General features: G+C 45.8%; 1 protein-coding gene across 2 annotated transcripts in view; it reads right to left on the bottom strand.

Moving 5' to 3' along the window:
• The window catches only part of ADCK1 (aarF domain containing kinase 1), a 130,763-nt gene that overhangs the window by 26,963 nt on the left and 85,542 nt on the right, over positions 1-18,258 (bottom strand). For both annotated transcript variants that reach the window (XM_017880656.1, XM_017880657.1), the window contains one exon: positions 7,290-7,448. In XM_017880656.1, the coding sequence (XP_017736145.1) occupies positions 7,290-7,448 (159 nt within the window). The remainder of the gene's footprint in view (positions 1-7,289; positions 7,449-18,258) is intronic.

Genomic DNA, 18,258 nt, shown 5'->3' with positions numbered 1-18,258 from the left:
CAAAAGCCAAAAAGAGAACAGATTTCTCCAGGAGTGGGCAAAAGATTGGAATGCAACCAGACTGCCATGTGAGCAAGGGACAGCTACCAGTACCCCCACAGCCAGGAGGGAGGAGTTACTGGGCTTCCAGCATGCCAAGTTCCCCCCAGATTGTGAGGAGTTTATTTCCTCTTACAAATAAAGAAACATGGGCAGCTTTTTCAAACATTTTGGAGAGTAAGATTTTCCTTTACCTTGACCACCCAAATTCATCTAGCAATAACATAGTGGCCCTCAAGTCACCAGTCCTTAATTCTTAATTAATCCTTAATTCCTGTTCTTAATTCTGCTAATAGTGTTGTGTCTTAGACTAGCCACTTAACTCCTTTACATCCCAGTCTTCCTCACTGGAAAGCAGAATTGTTTCTGCCCTATCTCAGTAAGGAGCTCTGAGGATAAATGGAGGCTGTACATACAAGTGAAATGCTCTAGTTGGAACAAAGTTTCCAAAAGAAAGCAAGGTGTTATTTTGGTTTGCTGCCTGCCTGAGGTTTCTGCCATTTGAAAATCTGGGCCAATAGAGAAATCTGTAAAACTGATACATTGAACTTAAAATTTAGACTTGCTTGGCATTTTCAAAAGTTTCTTTTAAAAAAGTGAGTGCATGTTTGTTATTGTTGCTTTGTTGGCTTTTTTTAGAGACAGGGTCTCATTCTGTCACCCAGGCTGGAATGCTGTGGCATCATCATAGCTCACTGCAGCCTCAAACTCCTGGACTCAAGAGATCCTCCTGCCTCAGCCTCCCAAAGTGCTGGGATTACAGGCATGAGCCACCATGTCCTGCCTGTTGTTTTTGTTCATGGCTTCCAAATGAATGGTACATAGTTTCGGGCTAAATTCTTCCCTTGGGTTTGTTTGGAAACCTATGTTTGACAGTGGGCCCCTAAGGTTCTGGAGACAAGAGGTCAAATCTCTAGCCAGGCCCATCAGAGGCAGCTTAAAAAATAGCGAGGGGCTGGACGCAGTGGCTCACGCCTGTAATCCCAGCACTTTGGGAGGCCAAGGAGGGCAGATCGCTGAGGCTGAGGAAGGAGAATCGCTTGAACCTGGGAGACGGAGGTTGCAGTGGGTGAAGAGTACGCCACTGTACTCTGGCCACGGTGACAAAGGGAGTGAGACTCCATCTTTTTTAAAAAAAAAAAAAAAGCTAGGAAAGAGTCACAGGTGGAAACAGAAAATCCCAGGCTGGAGCTTCTCTGTGCTTGTGCATCAGGGTCTGGGTATACTGGGGTTTCCCCTCTGGTCTCCCTGCAGACGTCACCAATCCAGTCTAACCACAGAATGTGCCCCTTGCTTCTGCTGCTTAAATCTGAAATGACTAAAATATCAAACCTGGGAAACAGCAGAATTTGTCATGGGAGCTTCAGAACCCCAGGTGCCCCTGGACAGACATAACATGGAAATGACTGCAAAATGCCAAACTGCTCCTGCTTAGTTAAAAAAGTGAGCTGCCCCTAAATCACCAGATGGGCAGGAGGACCTGATGGTGTGGGGTGAAGTGAGCGCCCACATTTCCTGTCCTATGCTTCTTCTGTCAAGGAAGGAAAAAACGAAAAAGAGAAATTTGAAAGAGTCAATAAGCACCCCGCACTCCCCACCCCACCCCCAAACAAAGCAAAATGAAACTCTAAGAAGCTCATGGCCAGGGTGCTCAGTGGCCCCACCAGCAGGGTCACACCCTGACCCTTAGGACCCCTGGGTCCAGGGTCTACCTCTTTGTCACAGAGCAGAGGCCTCCCTCCTGTGGGTTCCTCCTGCCTCCCACACTGATGCCAATCTGGACCCCAAGAAGGAGGGTGCCGATTAGGGAAGTTCCAGCCCAAGACCCTGGGCCTCAGCCTCACAGTCTGGCCCTGACCTCACATTTCTGCTTTGTTGCTATGCTTTGGTCAATGTGCCCACGAAGCAGGCTATGCCTGGCTTGTCTGAGACAGCGCCCATCATCCTGGGCCCACAGTCCTCCTGGAGCCTGAGTCCAGCACAGCAGAAGGCCTGGAGACCTGGAGTCAGACTGGCATATTTGGAGTGAGGCTGCTGGCTGGAGCCCCAGCTCTGCCATCTAAAAGTTGTGTGACTGTGGGTAAGCTATACAACCTCTCTGAACACCAGTTTCCCCACCAAAAATATGGTGATAATGGTTACAGTGGAAGCACGACCCCACCCCCGCCCCCATTTTCTACTACTATGAACAGAGTACTGGCACTCAACATGGAACTAGACACTAGCAGCTGCTGGAAAAAACATTGATTGCTCTTATGACGGCCACATGGAGTTTCACAGGAGGACTCTGATACACACCAGGGCTGAGAGTTATGCTCTAGACAGTTCACTGGAATTCACATCTTCCCCACAAAGCAGAACCACATGGAGGGGGAACGTGCAGGCTCTGGAGCAGGCTACCTCTATTCCCTGCCCCTTAGTGGTGAGCCCTGTGACCCTGCACAAAGGGTCGATCGCTCTGGGCCTCTGTCTCCCAGCTGATGATATGGAGCTGGTTATGGCACCTCCCTTGTGAGGCTGTTGTAAGGATTAAAGAGTAAATACATACAAAGCACGCTGCAAAAAAAAAAAAAAAAAAAAAGTTATATATTAATTACTATACATCAGTGGTTCCTAATCTTTGAGATTCATGGGAAGCTATGACACTTCCCAAAAAGCAAGCACATCTCCTCAGGATTTGTCCATAATTTCTAGAGTCCTGGGCTCCTTACCACACACGAAGGGACCCTGGCATGGCCCTGCACACCTATCCCCACCTCCACACACACAGAAATGCTCTCATCACTTCCAGTCCCAAACCCTGTGGTTATAAAGCTTCTCCCCTGCCACCTTGTCCCCAGTTGTCCCCCAGGTGAGTCAGAAACCCTACCACTTGTCCTGTCTCCTTCCCCTAGCACATACGCTCTACTGCCAGATCCACTAAGCCTGGCTTTAACCATTCAGCCTAGCTGTCCCCTCACCCTCTCCCAGTCCCCCTGACACCATATTTGCATTCAGTGCTTGTCTGAGGCTGGCAGATTTATAGCACAGGACTGAGGTTCTTAAACCCCACATAAGCACCGGAAGATGCCTCACACACTGAGAGGTAAACTCTTTGCGGAGGCTTAATTATGCACAGATGTTGTGATAGGGAGCCAGTGTGCAAAAGCAATCTATCTCCAGTTTTAAGAGCTGAACTGGGTTCACAGTGCAAAATTCACTTCCCCCTTGTTATGTGTTTAGGGAAAATTAATTACTCAAGAGCCTTAATTCCACCACTGTCTTAGGAAGGGTGTGCAAGTTTTGGAAACAGCAGGTCAAATTGGTATATTCATTATTTACCCATTTGGCATCCTCATCTGAAAACTGTGTGTGTTATTGTTATTATTGCATGTCTTGGTCTGGCACTTGCCAGTTGGCCCCAGCCAGGGGACAATTTTGCTGTTTCCATGGGAACAGTGGAGGAGATGGTTCTGTCTGGCTCACATAGTTCTGGCTCTGAGGGGCACCCCTGCCGGTAAAAGGCAGCAGAGTATCCTGAGAGGAGCACCACATTTGAAGTCAGAAAATCTGGGATGTTGCCCTAGCTCCTCTACTTAAACTGTCCTCTGCAATATGGGCTGACGCCTGCTGGAGGGACTCAACACCACAGTACCTGCAGAGTGTTCAATGCAGCAGCTCCTGATGAAGAAGAGATATTCAATATATATCGCCTATAGTCAATACTTTTTAGAAGCACTCACCGGAGCCCTTTATCCTGAGTAGAATTATGTACTTCCTGTTGGGAATCCACAGAAACACAGACGAATGCCTGTCACGGTGCTAACAAAAGTGCACTACAACAACACACTGCTGTGTCTGTCCCTCCACTAGATGAGAAGTTTTCCAGAGCAGGGACAAACCCCAGCTCCCAGTACAGCAACAAGCTCGGGAATAAAAGAAATAGGATAAGCAAGTAGAAGCATGTCTTAGACTCTATAGCATTATATTAATTAGTTAACATTATCACTTGTCTAAAAGAGCCAAGTTTTCACTGAACTGGTGGTGTGAGCTCCAAGGTCAGGGCAGTGACACCAGACCTAGGCTGCACTCCTGGATTTCCGCACACAAGAGGGTCTGTACATCCACACGTACAATGGCAGCCAACAAAATGCCAGTCAAGCATATTGGGAGAATGGAGACAGACCCGACCCTCACCACACCCAGCTAAACTTCTTCTTGGGCTCTATCTTCCTCCACAATCAGTGTGTCAAGACACTGCACTGATCACCACAGCTGTGGTTCTTCCTCCTGTAGATTCTCAAGTGGTTAGAATAGACACATCTTCAATTGCTCCATCCCTGTTAGTCAATCGGGAGAGCAAAAGTATAAACACTTCCTCCATTTCTCATAACGTCTTCAAAAGCCACAAGGACACCTTAGTCAAGAACAATAGTGTCCCCTCTCCCTGATCCAATGTTCTGAGCCATCCTCCCCAAGAATAGCACGGCTTGACTGTTGGCTCTGGAACCTGCACATGGAGCTGCTGAGGGCTTGGTGACCCCTCTCCTGCATTCCCCAGGCCTGCTGAAGAAGAGAGAAGGGTGATCTCTCCTAGAGTTGGAAGCCAAGCTCAGTGCAGACAACCAGAAGAGCCCTGCAAGCCCTGCACTGCTGGGAAAAAGGGGGTAACCCTGTGTAAACAGGCATACACCTCAGGAAGGACAAATGTGTTGGAAGAACATGGTGTGACATACATCTCTCTCCCTAGTTCCTGTGTGCCCTGAGAGAACATCAGGACGGTCCTTAAAGACCAGCTCCGGCTGGGCGCAGTGGCTTATGCCTGTAATCCCAGCACTTTGGGAGGCCGAGGCAGGCGGATCATTTGAGGTCAGGAGTTTGAGACCAGCCTGGCCAAAATGGCAAAACCCCGCCTCTACTAAAAATACAAAAATTAGTCAGGTGTGGTGGCACACACCTGTAGTCCTAGCTACTCGGTAGGCTGAGACAGGGGAATCGCTTGAACCTGGGAGGTGGAGGTTGCAGTGAGCAGAGATTGCGCCACTGCACTCCAGCCTGGGTGACAGAGTGAGACTTTGTCTCAAAATAATAATAATAATAAAATTAATTTAAAAAAAAAAAGGACCAGCTCCAGGACCAGGCACAGTGGTTCATACCTGTAATCTCAGCACTTGGGAGGCCAAGGCGGGCAAATCACTTGAGGTCGGGAGTTCAAGACTAGCCTGACAACATGGGGAAACCCCATCTCTACTAAAAAAAAAAAAAATACAAATATTAGTCAGGCATGGTGGCACATGCCTATAATCCCAGCTACTTGGGAGGCTGAGACAGGAGAATCACTTGAACCCAGGAGGTGGAGACTGCACTGAGCTGAGATCATGCCACTGCACTCCAGCCTGGGCAACAAAGCAAGACTCTGTCTCAAAAAAAAAAAAAAAAAAACACCAACTCCAGTGCCAACTTCTCCACAGAGCCTGCCCTGACCCAGTAGGCCATGGGAGTCCCTGCTTCTGAATCCTCAGAACATATAGAAGCCGTACTTCTCATGGGGCACTGACAGCTGCGACTTCATATTATCTGATACTGTTTCCCACATTAAGTGTCTCTTATTACATAGAACAGTTCTGCTATAATACTTGTTTTGAAAACACAAATTTATTCCAATGCAATTGATATGTTAGGGAAGAGTTTGATCATAATGCAGATTTTGGATGTGCTTATGTTGTACTATCATCTGCGAGAAACACTGGAATGCAGAAAGCTGCATCCAGCAGAGCCATGCCACACTGGAATACACAAAACAAACACACCTCGACATCGCTGCGAGTCGGTGAGTCACCCACATCTGGCCTTACAACTTTCTGTCCCATTTCTTTTCTTTTCTTTTCTTTTTCTTTCTTTTTTTTTTTTTTTTTTTTTTTTTGATTGATTGTTGTTGTTGTTCCTTGATACGGAGTTTCACTCTGTTGCCCAGGCTGGAGTGCAATGGCACGATCTTGGCTCACTACAACCTTTGCCTCCTGGGTCCAAGCGATTCTCCTGTCTCAGCCTCCCGAGTAGCCGAGATTACAGGAGTGCACCACCATGCCCGGCTACTTTTTGTATTTTTAGAGACAGGGTTTCACCATGTTGGCCAGGTTGGTCTCGATTTCCTCACCTCAGGTGATCCGCCCACCTCCGCCTCCCAAAGTACTGGGATTACTGTCATCAGCCACCATGCCTGGCCTCTGTCCCACTTCAAAGGACTCCTCCCACCATCTCACAAAACTAACAAGCAGCAACCCTTCTGATGCCCACTTCCACAGCAGGCTCAAGGTAAAGTGCCATGTGTATTGTGGTATTATGTATTTCTTAGCCATTTAACATGTGTAAAACTATGTTACTGGTTTTTATTCATTCTTATCTTCTTTTCTTTTCTGTATTACTGTATTACTGATGAATTTTTTTTTCTTTTTTTCTGAGACGGAGTTTCACTCCTGTTGCCCAGATCTGAATGCAGTGGCGTGATCTCAGCTCACTGCAACCTCCACCTCCCAGGTTCAAGCGATTCTCTTGCTTCAGCCTCCCGAGCAGCTGGGATTATAGACACATGCCACCACGCCAGCCGAATTTTTATATTTTTAGTAGAGACGGGGTTTCACCATGTTGGCCAGGCTGGTCTCGATTTCCTCACCTCAGGTGATCCACCTGCCTCTGCCTCACAAAGTGCTGGGATTACAGGCATGAGCCACTGTGCCCGGCCACTGATGAATTTTTTTGAGTGTTGTACCCCTAACTCTATTTTCCCCATAAGCTCTGTGGTTTCTGTTGTGTGATTTTGCATAACTGAAGTACTTCTAGAAACACATACGTTTTGTTACAGCAGAACCAACTGTAAAAGCCGAGGTAAAACACGTGTTTAAAACAGTCCCAGCATACAGCAGTGTTAGCTATCAGCGTCGCCAATATCATCATCATCCCACGCCTCACAGAGGCAGAGACCACAGCATATAGGTTCTTGGCTAGGGCTCAGTGTCTTGCAGTTGTCGTTTATTCAATAAACATCTGTTTAATTGACTAATGGGTCAACAATCACACTTGATATTTCTTTGCAAATTGCCTTCAAGGGATTTAATGCACATCACCAGTGACAAATCATTCATCCTCAGTAAGAGGACTCAGGAAGAAGATGTCCCAATTATGTCCTGAAAGAGATACTCCAGGCAGGGACCCACGTACCACCACACTCTTCCACCAGACCGCCATGGCCCCCATTGCCTTGTCCCGCCTACCTTCAAGAAGTCAAAATGCTTGAGCATCTGGGACACCTTCTCAGCATTCCTCCCTTCATTGAGGAAATCCAGCTCCAAAGGCAGGTTCTTCTTGGCTTCATCCACAAGCCACATAAACTCAAACTCTGGGAATAGCTGCTTCACAGCCAGAATGAGCACCTGAAATCCAACAAGCACCCTAGTCACGGGGTGGGCCCACAGCACACACCAAGCGACATTCCCTACCTTCCTGCCTGGTTCTCCTCTGGAGTAAGGGAAACTGCTCCCCTGAGGCCCATCCCTCCTCTGAATTCCAGGAGGGAAACATAGTAGGACCCTGCTCTCCCATAAGCTCGATACTCTGCACCAAGTCCAAGATGATGATAGCTCAACAGCCAGCATCGGTAACCATGACTACCATTTGCTGAGGGTTCCCCTCATGTCCAGCACTAACTAAGCACTTATTTTTTATTTTATTTTTTAAGTTCTGGGATATGTGTGCAGGATGTGCAGGCTTGTTTCATAGGTAAAAGTGTGCCACGGTGGTTTGCTGCACCTATCAACCCATCACCTAGGTATTAAGCCTGGCGTGTATTAGCTCTTTTTCCTAATGCTCTCCCCCACACCCCAACCCTTGCTCAACAGGCCCCAGGTGTGTTGTTGCCCTCCCTATGTCCATGTGTTCTCATTGTTCAGCTCCCACTTGTAAGTTGGAACAAGCGGTGTTTGGGTTTTTTTGTTCCTGCATTAGTTTGCTGAGGATAATGGCTTCCAGCTTCATCCATGTCCCTGCAAAGGACATGATCTCATTCCTTTTTATGGCTGCACAGTACTCCATGGTGTGTATCTACCACATTTTCTTTATCCAGTCTCTCATTGATGGGCATTTGGGTTGATCCCACATCTTTGCTATTATGAATAGTGAACTAAGCACTTTACTTACTACTAAACTTAATTCTTGCAACAACTCTGGGAGGCACACAGATACACATCTTATCATCCATTTTCTATTGTTGTTTAGACAAGCTGTCACACTGTAGCCAAGACTGGAGTGCAGTGGCGTGATCACAGTTCACCACAACCTTGACTTCCAAGGCTCAAGTGATCCTCCCACCTCAGCCTCCTGAGTGGCTGGGATTACAGGTGTGCATCACCACGCCCAGCAAATTTTTAAAGTTTTTTTTTGTAGAGACAGGGTCTCACTATGTTGCCCAGGTTGGTCTCAAGCTCCTATCTTCAAGCAGCCTTCCTGCCTCAGCCTACCAAAGTGCTATCCCATTTTATAGATGAGGAATCTGAGGCTCTGAGGGGTTATACGATTTTCCCAAAATTTTCCCAGCAAGGAATCACCTAGCTAAAATTCCCCTTGGGAATTCCACAGCCAACTCCACAGCCCTTGCTCTGAAGCACTTAGCTCAACTGCTCCTGTGGCTGCTCCCTGATCTGTTCTTCATGGTCTGTTCACAAAGCACTGTAAGGGTGCTGCAAATGTAACTGTCACTACTTTATTTCTTAAGTTGAATGTTTGGTGCTTGAACATTTATAATACTATTTTCTATACTTTCTGTACATCTAAAATATTTCATAATAAAAAACTAAATTGGAATAAGAAAACACGGCTAGATCAGACAAGAGGAGAAAGAGAGAAGAAATTTGACCACCTGGATGAAAAGCTTAGATTTTTGGCAATTTGGCTCCACTGTGGATTCTTGAGTGATGACATGATAAGAGGGGGTTTTAGAAGATTTATCTGGCATTCGGGGTCAGTTTAATGACGTGAAATTAAAGAAGGACCCAGTGATCTGTGCATAGCATACCACAGCCCCCTCCATGGGCAGGGACTCAATCCTAAGGCTGCCCCACCACCAGGGCTCTGGATTTGAGATGGGTGTCCAAGTTCCTGGATGATGGCTCTGTAGTGGGTGAGCAAGGGTGATACCAGGGACATAGGAGGTGTTCCAGTATTCTGGGAGGGAAACAGAAGGGCCCTGATCTCCCATAAGCTCTCCTGCTGGCATTCAAAGCCAGGCCTGGGGAGAAGACTGACTGATTGACCCAGTAATTCTTAGTATAAATGACAGTCCGAGTTATCTGAGAACAACTATCTCTAACCCTGGCTACAGCAGATGGCAATAAGAACTAACAAGCTGTGGGCCTGTTGGTACCAAAAGACCTTCCCCTTCCCATCTTTCCATGAAGACTTACTGAGCCCTAGATAAAAGCCTTGTCTCATGCTTCTTTTTGCCCTGTTCTATGATATTTTGCTCAATGCTGTTGGCAAAAGAAATCAATCTAAAGCCAGACTATTAACTACAAGGCATTTACAGCTTTGTTTTCAAGCCCTACGTCCTGGGTGATGTACCAGATGCCATTCCAAAAAGAATCATCACACAGTGTCATCATGCTCAATTTCTACCAAAACTTCTTTTAATTACATTTGGCTGTAGTTTAATTTCTTTTGAGTTTTGTCTGGTCTTTCATGGGCTAGACCTATGACCTTATGATAATTGATTTAGTTTATGTTTTGTTTGTATCACGCAAGACTAGAAGGGAGAGGGGGCAACAGAGAGGCAACAGAGAGGCCCAGACTGTATGCCTCAAGCCCTGGCACCTGGGCACCGCAGCCTCCAGACATCACATCCCATCACAGTGCCCTCAGATGGCCCTTGGCAGTGACCAAAGCAGAGGCAGAGCAAGTGAACAGGAAAAAGAAGAGATTCCCCCAGGCCCACGCAGAGGCCAGTCATGCCATCTAAGTCACCTGAATTCTACCTTTCTGGGCTCGGAATTCAGGCAAGAAAAGCTCTCCAGCATTTTGCTCCAATCTAAACTCCAAAGGGTCTCACCCGAGAGGGGCAAGGAAAGGGGCCACAATGAGGCTTTCTCATTTCTTCAATCAATATTTACTGATTACCCTCTAGGCAATTACCACGGACCAGACGTGGATACGCACAGAGAGCCACCTGTAGCCCAGTGAGGTCTCTACTTGAGGGTGAAGCTTCTGGCCAAACAATAATTCCTCATCATTTATTGTATGGTCACTGTTTTTTTGTGAAATTTTTAATTATCATTGATATCCAAGCAGCACTGAAAGGCACATTAAAGATTTTCCAGTTACTAATCAGTTACATAATTAGTCATTATTAATACTATTCATTATTATTAACACTTGATAATACCTGACATCATTAATCATAAGCAGCCAATTTTATTAACTAATATTAATTGCTAGTAACTAATTAGTAAGCTAACTCGTAACACAGAAAACTTTACATTGCTCATCGAACTGGTTTCTAAGGCATCCTGTGGGTTGTGGGTCACTTCCTTGGTTACTTTAAAATGAAGGGGGTTCTTTGAATAGAAGTCAGTGGTTCTCAGATTTATGCAATGTCACCATCCCCTTTATAGGAGCTCACCAATTTTAAAAATTGATAACAGCTACAAAGCCCAGAAAATGAACATACATAATTTTGCACATAATTCAGGGGGTTCACCAACCCCTTGAAATTCAGTGGGTGGAGAGGGGGTCAGGTTAAGAGTCGTCGGGTTCAAGTAGTTTGGGCTGCTGCCATTTTAGACTTTTCTTGGCTGAAGAAAGTAACATAAAACTCAGTTTCACCGTCTGGTTTCATTCAACTGTGTTCTTAAATGAATCTACTTAGCCTACCTTAAGCAGATTCATTTCAATTTTTCTTTTTGACAACACATGCAATCAACTAAAATAAAACAGATGTTGTTATCAATTTGACTTTCTGATTTTTCTCCCAAAATGCATCTTCTCCATAAAATTCTTCTAACAACCAATGTTTCCACCAGTGCCTACCAGCTACTCAACACTCTGCAGATGTTTATTGAATACTCACATGAATGAATGAATGAGTAAATGAATGAACAAATGAATATTTCAAAGATTTTGTCCGCTTCTCTGAGATAATTATATGTTCACGTGTTATCCAAAGAAAATGAGTTTTTCTGTTTCTGAGGCTTTAGTGGAAAGCGCCATAACTTCTGAATTTGGGGGAATCATAATTTCAGAAAGCCTGAGAGTTCTCTACTTGATCTGGAACCTTATGAATCAATCAAGGTATATTCAAAAATTAATACTTCCTTCAAGGTAAAATAATGAAACTATCTTCCTATAGGGTCATTGGCTTGCAGGAGGAAAAATCAATCATGGGCCACACAGAAATATAATGGAAAAAATGAAGAGTCACACATAAGTTTGAAAACTAGTGAATAGGCCAGGCGTGGTGGCTCACACCTGTAGTCCCACCACTTTGGGAGGCCAAGACGGGCAGATCACTTGAAGTCAGGAGTTCAAGACCAGCCTGGCGAACACAGGGAAACCCCATCTCTACTAAAAATATAAAAATTAGCCAGGTGTAGTGGCATGTGCCTGTAATCTGAGCTACTCAGGAGGCTGAAGCAGGAGAATCGCTTGAACCCAGGAGGCAGAGTTTGCAGTGAGCCTAGGTCATGCCACTGCACTCCAGCCTGGGCAATAAATAGAGAGAGACTCCATCTCAAAAAATAAAAAATAAAATAAAATAAAACCAAGAAAAGAAAAGAAAAAACACTGACTGTTATTTAAAATAGCAAAAGAGAAGGGCAATTATCATTATTTAGTTCCTACTACACACCAGGCACTGTGCTACGAACACTTTACACACACACTTTCATTTAATCCTTTTCTTGCCAATTTTACATAGTAGAAAACAGGAATTGTCAAAACAAAATCTGACCTGGGCTTTTCTTGTTCATTCTTTATGCAGCCCTGCCTCATGCAACACAACACAACGACATAGGACAATACAATAGGAAGCTCAAGATAAGGCAGAGAAGGAGCTTTGTAAACTGTAAAATGCAACTGGAAATGCAAGTTACTGTTATCAAGTTATTGTACATTATAAAAGAAATAATGTTCTATGGGAAAACAGCACACAAAATAGAATGCCTGTACCGATCCAAACTGGTAAAAATGAACGTTCAACAAGAGTCGAAAATCAATTCAGAGTGATGTAAATAGCTTGCCATTCACAGGGTTTATCTTTGTTCTGATAAGTTATTAAAGTACACACTTTTTAGAAAACAGATTTATAGGGTGAAGTTTCCTTGGGTGGCCCACATCTCTGGATACTTTTTAATATATATTTTTAAAAAATAAAGGGGCCGGGCCCGCGTGGCTCAAGGCCTGTAATCCCAGCACTTTGACGAGTCCGAGACGGTGGGATCACGAGCGTCAGGAGATCGAGACCATCCTGGCTAACACGGTGAACTCTCTACTAAAAATACAAAAAAAAACTAGCCGGGCGACCTGGTGGCGGGTGCCTGCTAGTCCCAGTACTTGGCGAGGCTGAGGCAGGAGAATGGGCCGTAACCTGGGAGGCGCGGCTTGCAGTGAGCTGAGATCCCGCCACTGCCACCTCCCATCGGGGCGACAGAGCAAAGACTCGGCCTCAAAATATAAATAAATAAATAAACAAATAAATAAATAAATAAATAAATAAATAAATAAAATCGCTGCTGGATTCTGTGCCAACGCAAACATTGCCTAGCCACCCACTGCTCAACCAACACATTTAGTAAGGAAACAAGATGAGGCTGGGTGCCGTGGCTCACGCCTGTAATCCCAGCACTTTGGGAGGCCAAGGCAGATGGATCACCTGAGGTCAGGGGTTTAAGACCAGCCTGGCCAACATGGCAAAACCCCGTCTCTACTAAAAATACAAAAATTAGCCAGGTGTGCTGGCAGGCACCTGTAATCCCAGCTACTTGGGAGGCTAAGGTAGGAGAATCACCTGAACCCAGGCAGTGGAGATTGCAGTGAGCTGAGATCGTACCACTGCACTCCAGCTTGGGTGACAGAGTGAGACTCTGTCAAAAAAAAAAAAAAGAAACAAACAAACAAACAAGATGGTAGACAAAATGCACTGAAAATGCTGCTCAGAAAAGTCAAAACATGACTGCCATGGGTTTTACTTTTGAGACCCTTGACCCTTGGGATGGGCCAGATGACATCAAGCAATAGATGAGATTTATTGCTCAGGCCAAAGAGTCCCACCCCAACATAGCCAAGCGCCTTGGGGCCCAGTGGTGCATGAAGGGCATAGTACTTGGCAATATGTTAGATTCCTTATGGGTGAGAGGGTAAGGGAGTGTTCCTCATCAATTCAGAAGCTGGAGAAATAACGGAGAGTGATATAGGGTGATTAGGACCTGGGGATTATGGTAGTCCCGCAGCTCAGGGATCATCTGAGTCTTACCCTGCCCTCAAGCAGTGAGAATGGCAGTGAGATATGGCCCGCTAAGCTCCCCAGTGTTGTGGGTAGAAAAGAACTGCTGCAAAGGCAGCCCGCCAGCAGACGGATGGCCTATGCTTCATCAGTTCACCCCCTCCTGCTGAATCATTGTTCCAATCTCTGGGCCCAATTAGTCTGGCTCTGGACAGCCACTCAAATCAATAAGAGTCACTGGCCGTGCATCTAGAAGTAGAGTTGCCCCAACTATTAAAGGGACACTATCAGGTGATAATGACAAAGCTAAAAAAACATCCTTGGCTCTGCCTTTTTCTTTTGTGCAAAGTCATCGACACCATCTGATTCACTGAACACCATTTACTGAGAATCAGCCTCCCTCCCCTGCCATCCTTCAACAGTCTATCCTAGAGGCTCTCTCCCCTCTCCAAGGGAGAAGGTTCATAGGAGACACAAAACTGCCAGGTTCACAGGAGACACAAAACTCTAGGGTGGTACATGCTACTGGAGGCCAAACCAACAGCCATCTCCCCCATCATCCTGGCTAACACAACCCCAAGTCTGTACATCCTTCACGTCCTTCAAGGAAAACAGGTCTGAGGTGAGTCATGATTGGTTTAAGCCAATCAAGGTGGTCCCAGTTTTCTTGCCAAGACTGATTTGGGAGTGGGCATTACTTCTTGACAATAAGAAATGAAGGGAACTCTGCTAGGGAACTCCTTTTTTTTTTTTTTTTCTTTTTTTCTGATAAGTAATATGAGGATGTCACCTACTTGTAACACCAGGAACTGTTGCAGCTGTGTTGGGACTATGCTCGGTGCTGGCTCAGGAGGGCAAGCCAGGAAGCTGAGACAGCAGAGTGAAACACGGAAAGTCTGAGTTGTTACAAACCACAATGAGGTGCTGGGCTGTCAGCCTTGGAACAGCTGACCCAAGTTCCAGACATCTTCACATGTGAGATAATAGGGGTTAGCATTAGCTATACCACTTTCAGTTGGATTTTCTGGTTCTTAGAGCCAACTGAAAGCATCCCAACTGATTCAACCAGTAGTCACCACCCCCTTGTTCTCAAAAGTCTCACCCCTATAGACCTCTATCACCCTGTAAATGCACAGTAGTTATGAGTTTGGATGTAGAAGGTCACCTCTTAAAATGCAAATATAAAGAGGTTAAGCCTATCAGTCACTCTCTCTTTACTGTGAATTGCTTTCATCAGATTGCTTTCCTCTTAAGACCAGGCTGTGATCAATTACAGGGCAGAGGAGAGTGCACAAGAGTGGGAGAGAAGCATATGGGCATACCACACCTGGAGTTGGCATGAAAGGAGACATAGAGGGTATGCAGAAAAGTAGCTTTGCCTCCTCTCTGTCCCTCAGTTTCTGGTAGCCCTAAATGTCCCCTAGAAATCATTCTTCAGGCCAAGAATGCTTAATACCTTTCTGGGATTGTCATTCCTAAATATAAGACACCATTTAGGTCACAACACAGAAAAACAAAATATTCACTTCAAGTACAAGCTTCTTGGTTTTCCATCAGAGAAGGACCCAGGCAGGACTTTTCCCACCAGAGACGAAGCCCAGTGAGATGGCAGTGTTACCCAGTGCTGCTGCTCATCCTGACAGTCCATGGGGTGGTGGCCTCAGGCCTCCGTTCCAGCTGTCCTCCTGAAGGGTATGAGTGTGGGTCTCCGGTTTGCCTTTGGTCCCAGCCCCAGAACTGCCCTCAAGCCACTACTAAGGAGCCACTCCGTACTCTGCACACAGCCTGCCAGGCTGTGCTTCCCAAGAAAAGCATGTGATCCTTACCTCAGGGAGGAAGATGCCAAATCTTTATTACTGCTATTATTGCTCTGACCTTCCAGCAACCATAACTTAGGGAGGCAGCAAGAAAACGCAGAGAAAAAGCGACAGCTGTCCTCCCTGTCCAAGTGGGCCCTGATGGCTTTACTATGCAGAGGCAGCTTTCTGCTTGACTCAGGAGTGGCTTCTGGGATTCAGGAAACCCTGAGATCCTCCAAATCTCCCAGTTCTCTCCCAGCTATGGCTGCTCCACAGCTGCTGACAGGTATGCTAGAAAAATCAGGTTTATAGGTAGATGCTCAGGGCCACCCGGCAACCCTGCTCTCCTGCCCTGGTCAGCCCCGTTTCCACTGCACACAGTAGCTATTCCAAACCTTCACCCACCTCGAGTCTCCAATGCTACCTTCTACCCCCTCATTCTCAGCAGATGGTCTTGCCTCCCACTTCAGAGAAAAAATAGAGGCTATCAGGCTGCTACACACTCTGCTGCCCACTTTCCCTCCCCCTCTCCTCTGCCCCACACACTCATCTGTACCCAGCCTTCCCACCTTCCACTGGGCTCGAAACAAAGGCTAAGGTTTCCACCTGTGTTCTTCACTCCCAGTCACTTGAATCTCCCTCAGGACTTGATCTAGCAATTACTTCTCTCTGCCGAATCCCCTAATTTGCCCCCTTCCCAATCAGCTACAATTCCACTCAAGTCTCCCCAGTATTTAATCCTATGCTCTGCTCTGACCACTACCCTAACTCTCCCGAACCTTCCACAACTAAATATCTGAAAAGAGTACATTCTCTGTGAAAAGTCTCCACTTCCTTGAGTCTCAATTCTCTTTCACCCTGATCACGCCATTGTAGCTGCTCTTCCTAACCACCCTGAATCACCAAATCCAAAATACCCTTTCCAGTGCTTTACTGATTTGATCTCCCATTTGACAACGTTGAGGAATTCTGGCAGACTATGTTTTCCAAAATGGCTGCCACAGTACCTCCCATTCTAATTCACTTCTAGAACCCTGCCACTCTCCCATTAAGAGGCAGAGTCTATTTCCCCAACCCTGAACTTAACTAAGGGGGCCTTTGTGACTGCTTCATCCAAAAGAGTAGGAAAGAAGTAATCCTATGTGGCTTCCAAGGTTGAGTCATAAAACTGTGATGTACTTTCAGCCTTATTCTCTTGGGTCACTTGCTCTTAGAACTCAGCCGCCATGCTGTGAGGAAGACCAAGCAGCCATGTAGAGGCTGATGTGGAGAGGAACTAAGGCCCTGGCCCACAGCCCCAGTTAAGCTCCCAGACAACAGCTAGCACCAACTTGCCAGCCAGGGAATGAGCCACTCCAGCCCCCAGTCAAGTTACTCCAGCTAGTGCTGCATAAAACAGATGAGTTTCTCTACCCAGCCCTGGCCAAACTGCAAATTCATGAGCAAAACACACGACTGTTGTTTTAAGCCACTGTGTTTTGAGGTGACTCATTATGCAGCATCAGATAACTAATATAGTGCTTTCATCTTTAACTTTTCTCCACTGAATATAGCAGCATTGCACAATCTGGTTCTCCTCCAGTCTCTCTGATCATGCTTTCTTAGTCCCATTCATGAACTTATCCTCTTGGGCTCACCCCCCAAACAATGTTTTGCACAGTTTTTTCCCTTGCCTTCTTTCTTCTTGTTGCTGTCTTTTAAACTCTATATACATTCTCTGAGTGATCTCAACTATTCCCCCAGATTCATCTATCAAGAGTATCTTTACTCATAAATGCTTAATTTGTATTCCAGCCTGGACTCCAGACCAACAAGGATATCCCTATCCAAAACTGCCAAGAGCACTATTTTACCCTACGTGGTTGCTGCATTGACCATTTCACTTTGTTCCGAGATGCATCCCAATCCCCTTACTCTCTTGAGAACTTCCATTTCCCAGGCTCCCTTGCCAACTTGCTGCCAGCTAGGTTTTGCCTGGAGGCAACACTGAGGGATACCAACATACTGGGAGGCAAGAGGAGATGGAAACTCTTCTGCCTCAAACAGCATCTGTGGCTCCCACTCCCAAGTGAAGGGCCCTATGTCTGTGATCTGGCTCCCAGGGAACAAGCTCACCACAGTCTCAGCTACTATCCATGGTCCCTGGCCCTGGGATCTAGAGAACTACATCTTCTCTTTGTCCTCTGCCTTGAGGGTGGCCTTGGCTTCCTGCTGTTGGCAATTGTCTCTCCATCCCATTTGGCTTTTTGGCCATTACATCATTTGTAAACTCCATTTTCTGTGTGAAATTCCCTGTTTGAAATACATAGAGCAAATTCTTTTCACCAACTATACCCTGACTGACAAATAGTTGTCCCCCTTCTCTATAGTTTTGCTTTGCAAGGTTTCAGTTATCCAAGGTCAACTGTGTCCTGAAAATAGGTGAGTACAATACAATAAGACATTTTGAGAAAGAGACCACATTCACCTCACTCTTATTATAATTATATCTTATAATTATATTTTATTATTAGTCTCTTACTATGCATAATTTATAAATTAAACTTTATCACAGGTATGTATGTGTATGAGTCTGTTCTCACGCTGCTAATAAAGACATACCTGAGACTGGATAATTTATAAAAGAAAGAGGTTTAATGGATGCACAGTTCCACATGGCTAGGGAGGCCTCACAATCATGGCAGAAGGCCAAGGAAAAGCAAAGGCACATCTTACATGGTGGCAGGCAAGAGAGCCTTTGCAGGGGAAATGCCCTTTTATAAAACCATCAGATCTTGTGAGACTTATTCACTGTCACGAGAACAGCATGGGAAAGACCTGCCCCCATGATTCAATCACCTCCTACCGGGTCCCTCCCACAACACGTGGGGCTTATGGGGGCTACAATTCAAGATAAGATTTGGGTGGGGAAATAGCCAAACCATATCAGTATGTATAAGAAAAAACAGTGTATATAGG

Source organism: Rhinopithecus bieti, unplaced genomic scaffold (assembly GCF_001698545.2).
Source record: "Rhinopithecus bieti isolate Rb0 unplaced genomic scaffold, ASM169854v2 scaffold_11380, whole genome shotgun sequence".
Lineage (NCBI taxonomy): Eukaryota > Metazoa > Chordata > Mammalia > Primates > Cercopithecidae > Rhinopithecus > Rhinopithecus bieti.
The sequence above is the reverse complement of the archived record's forward strand: the minus strand, read 5'-3'. Positions and strand labels throughout refer to the sequence as shown.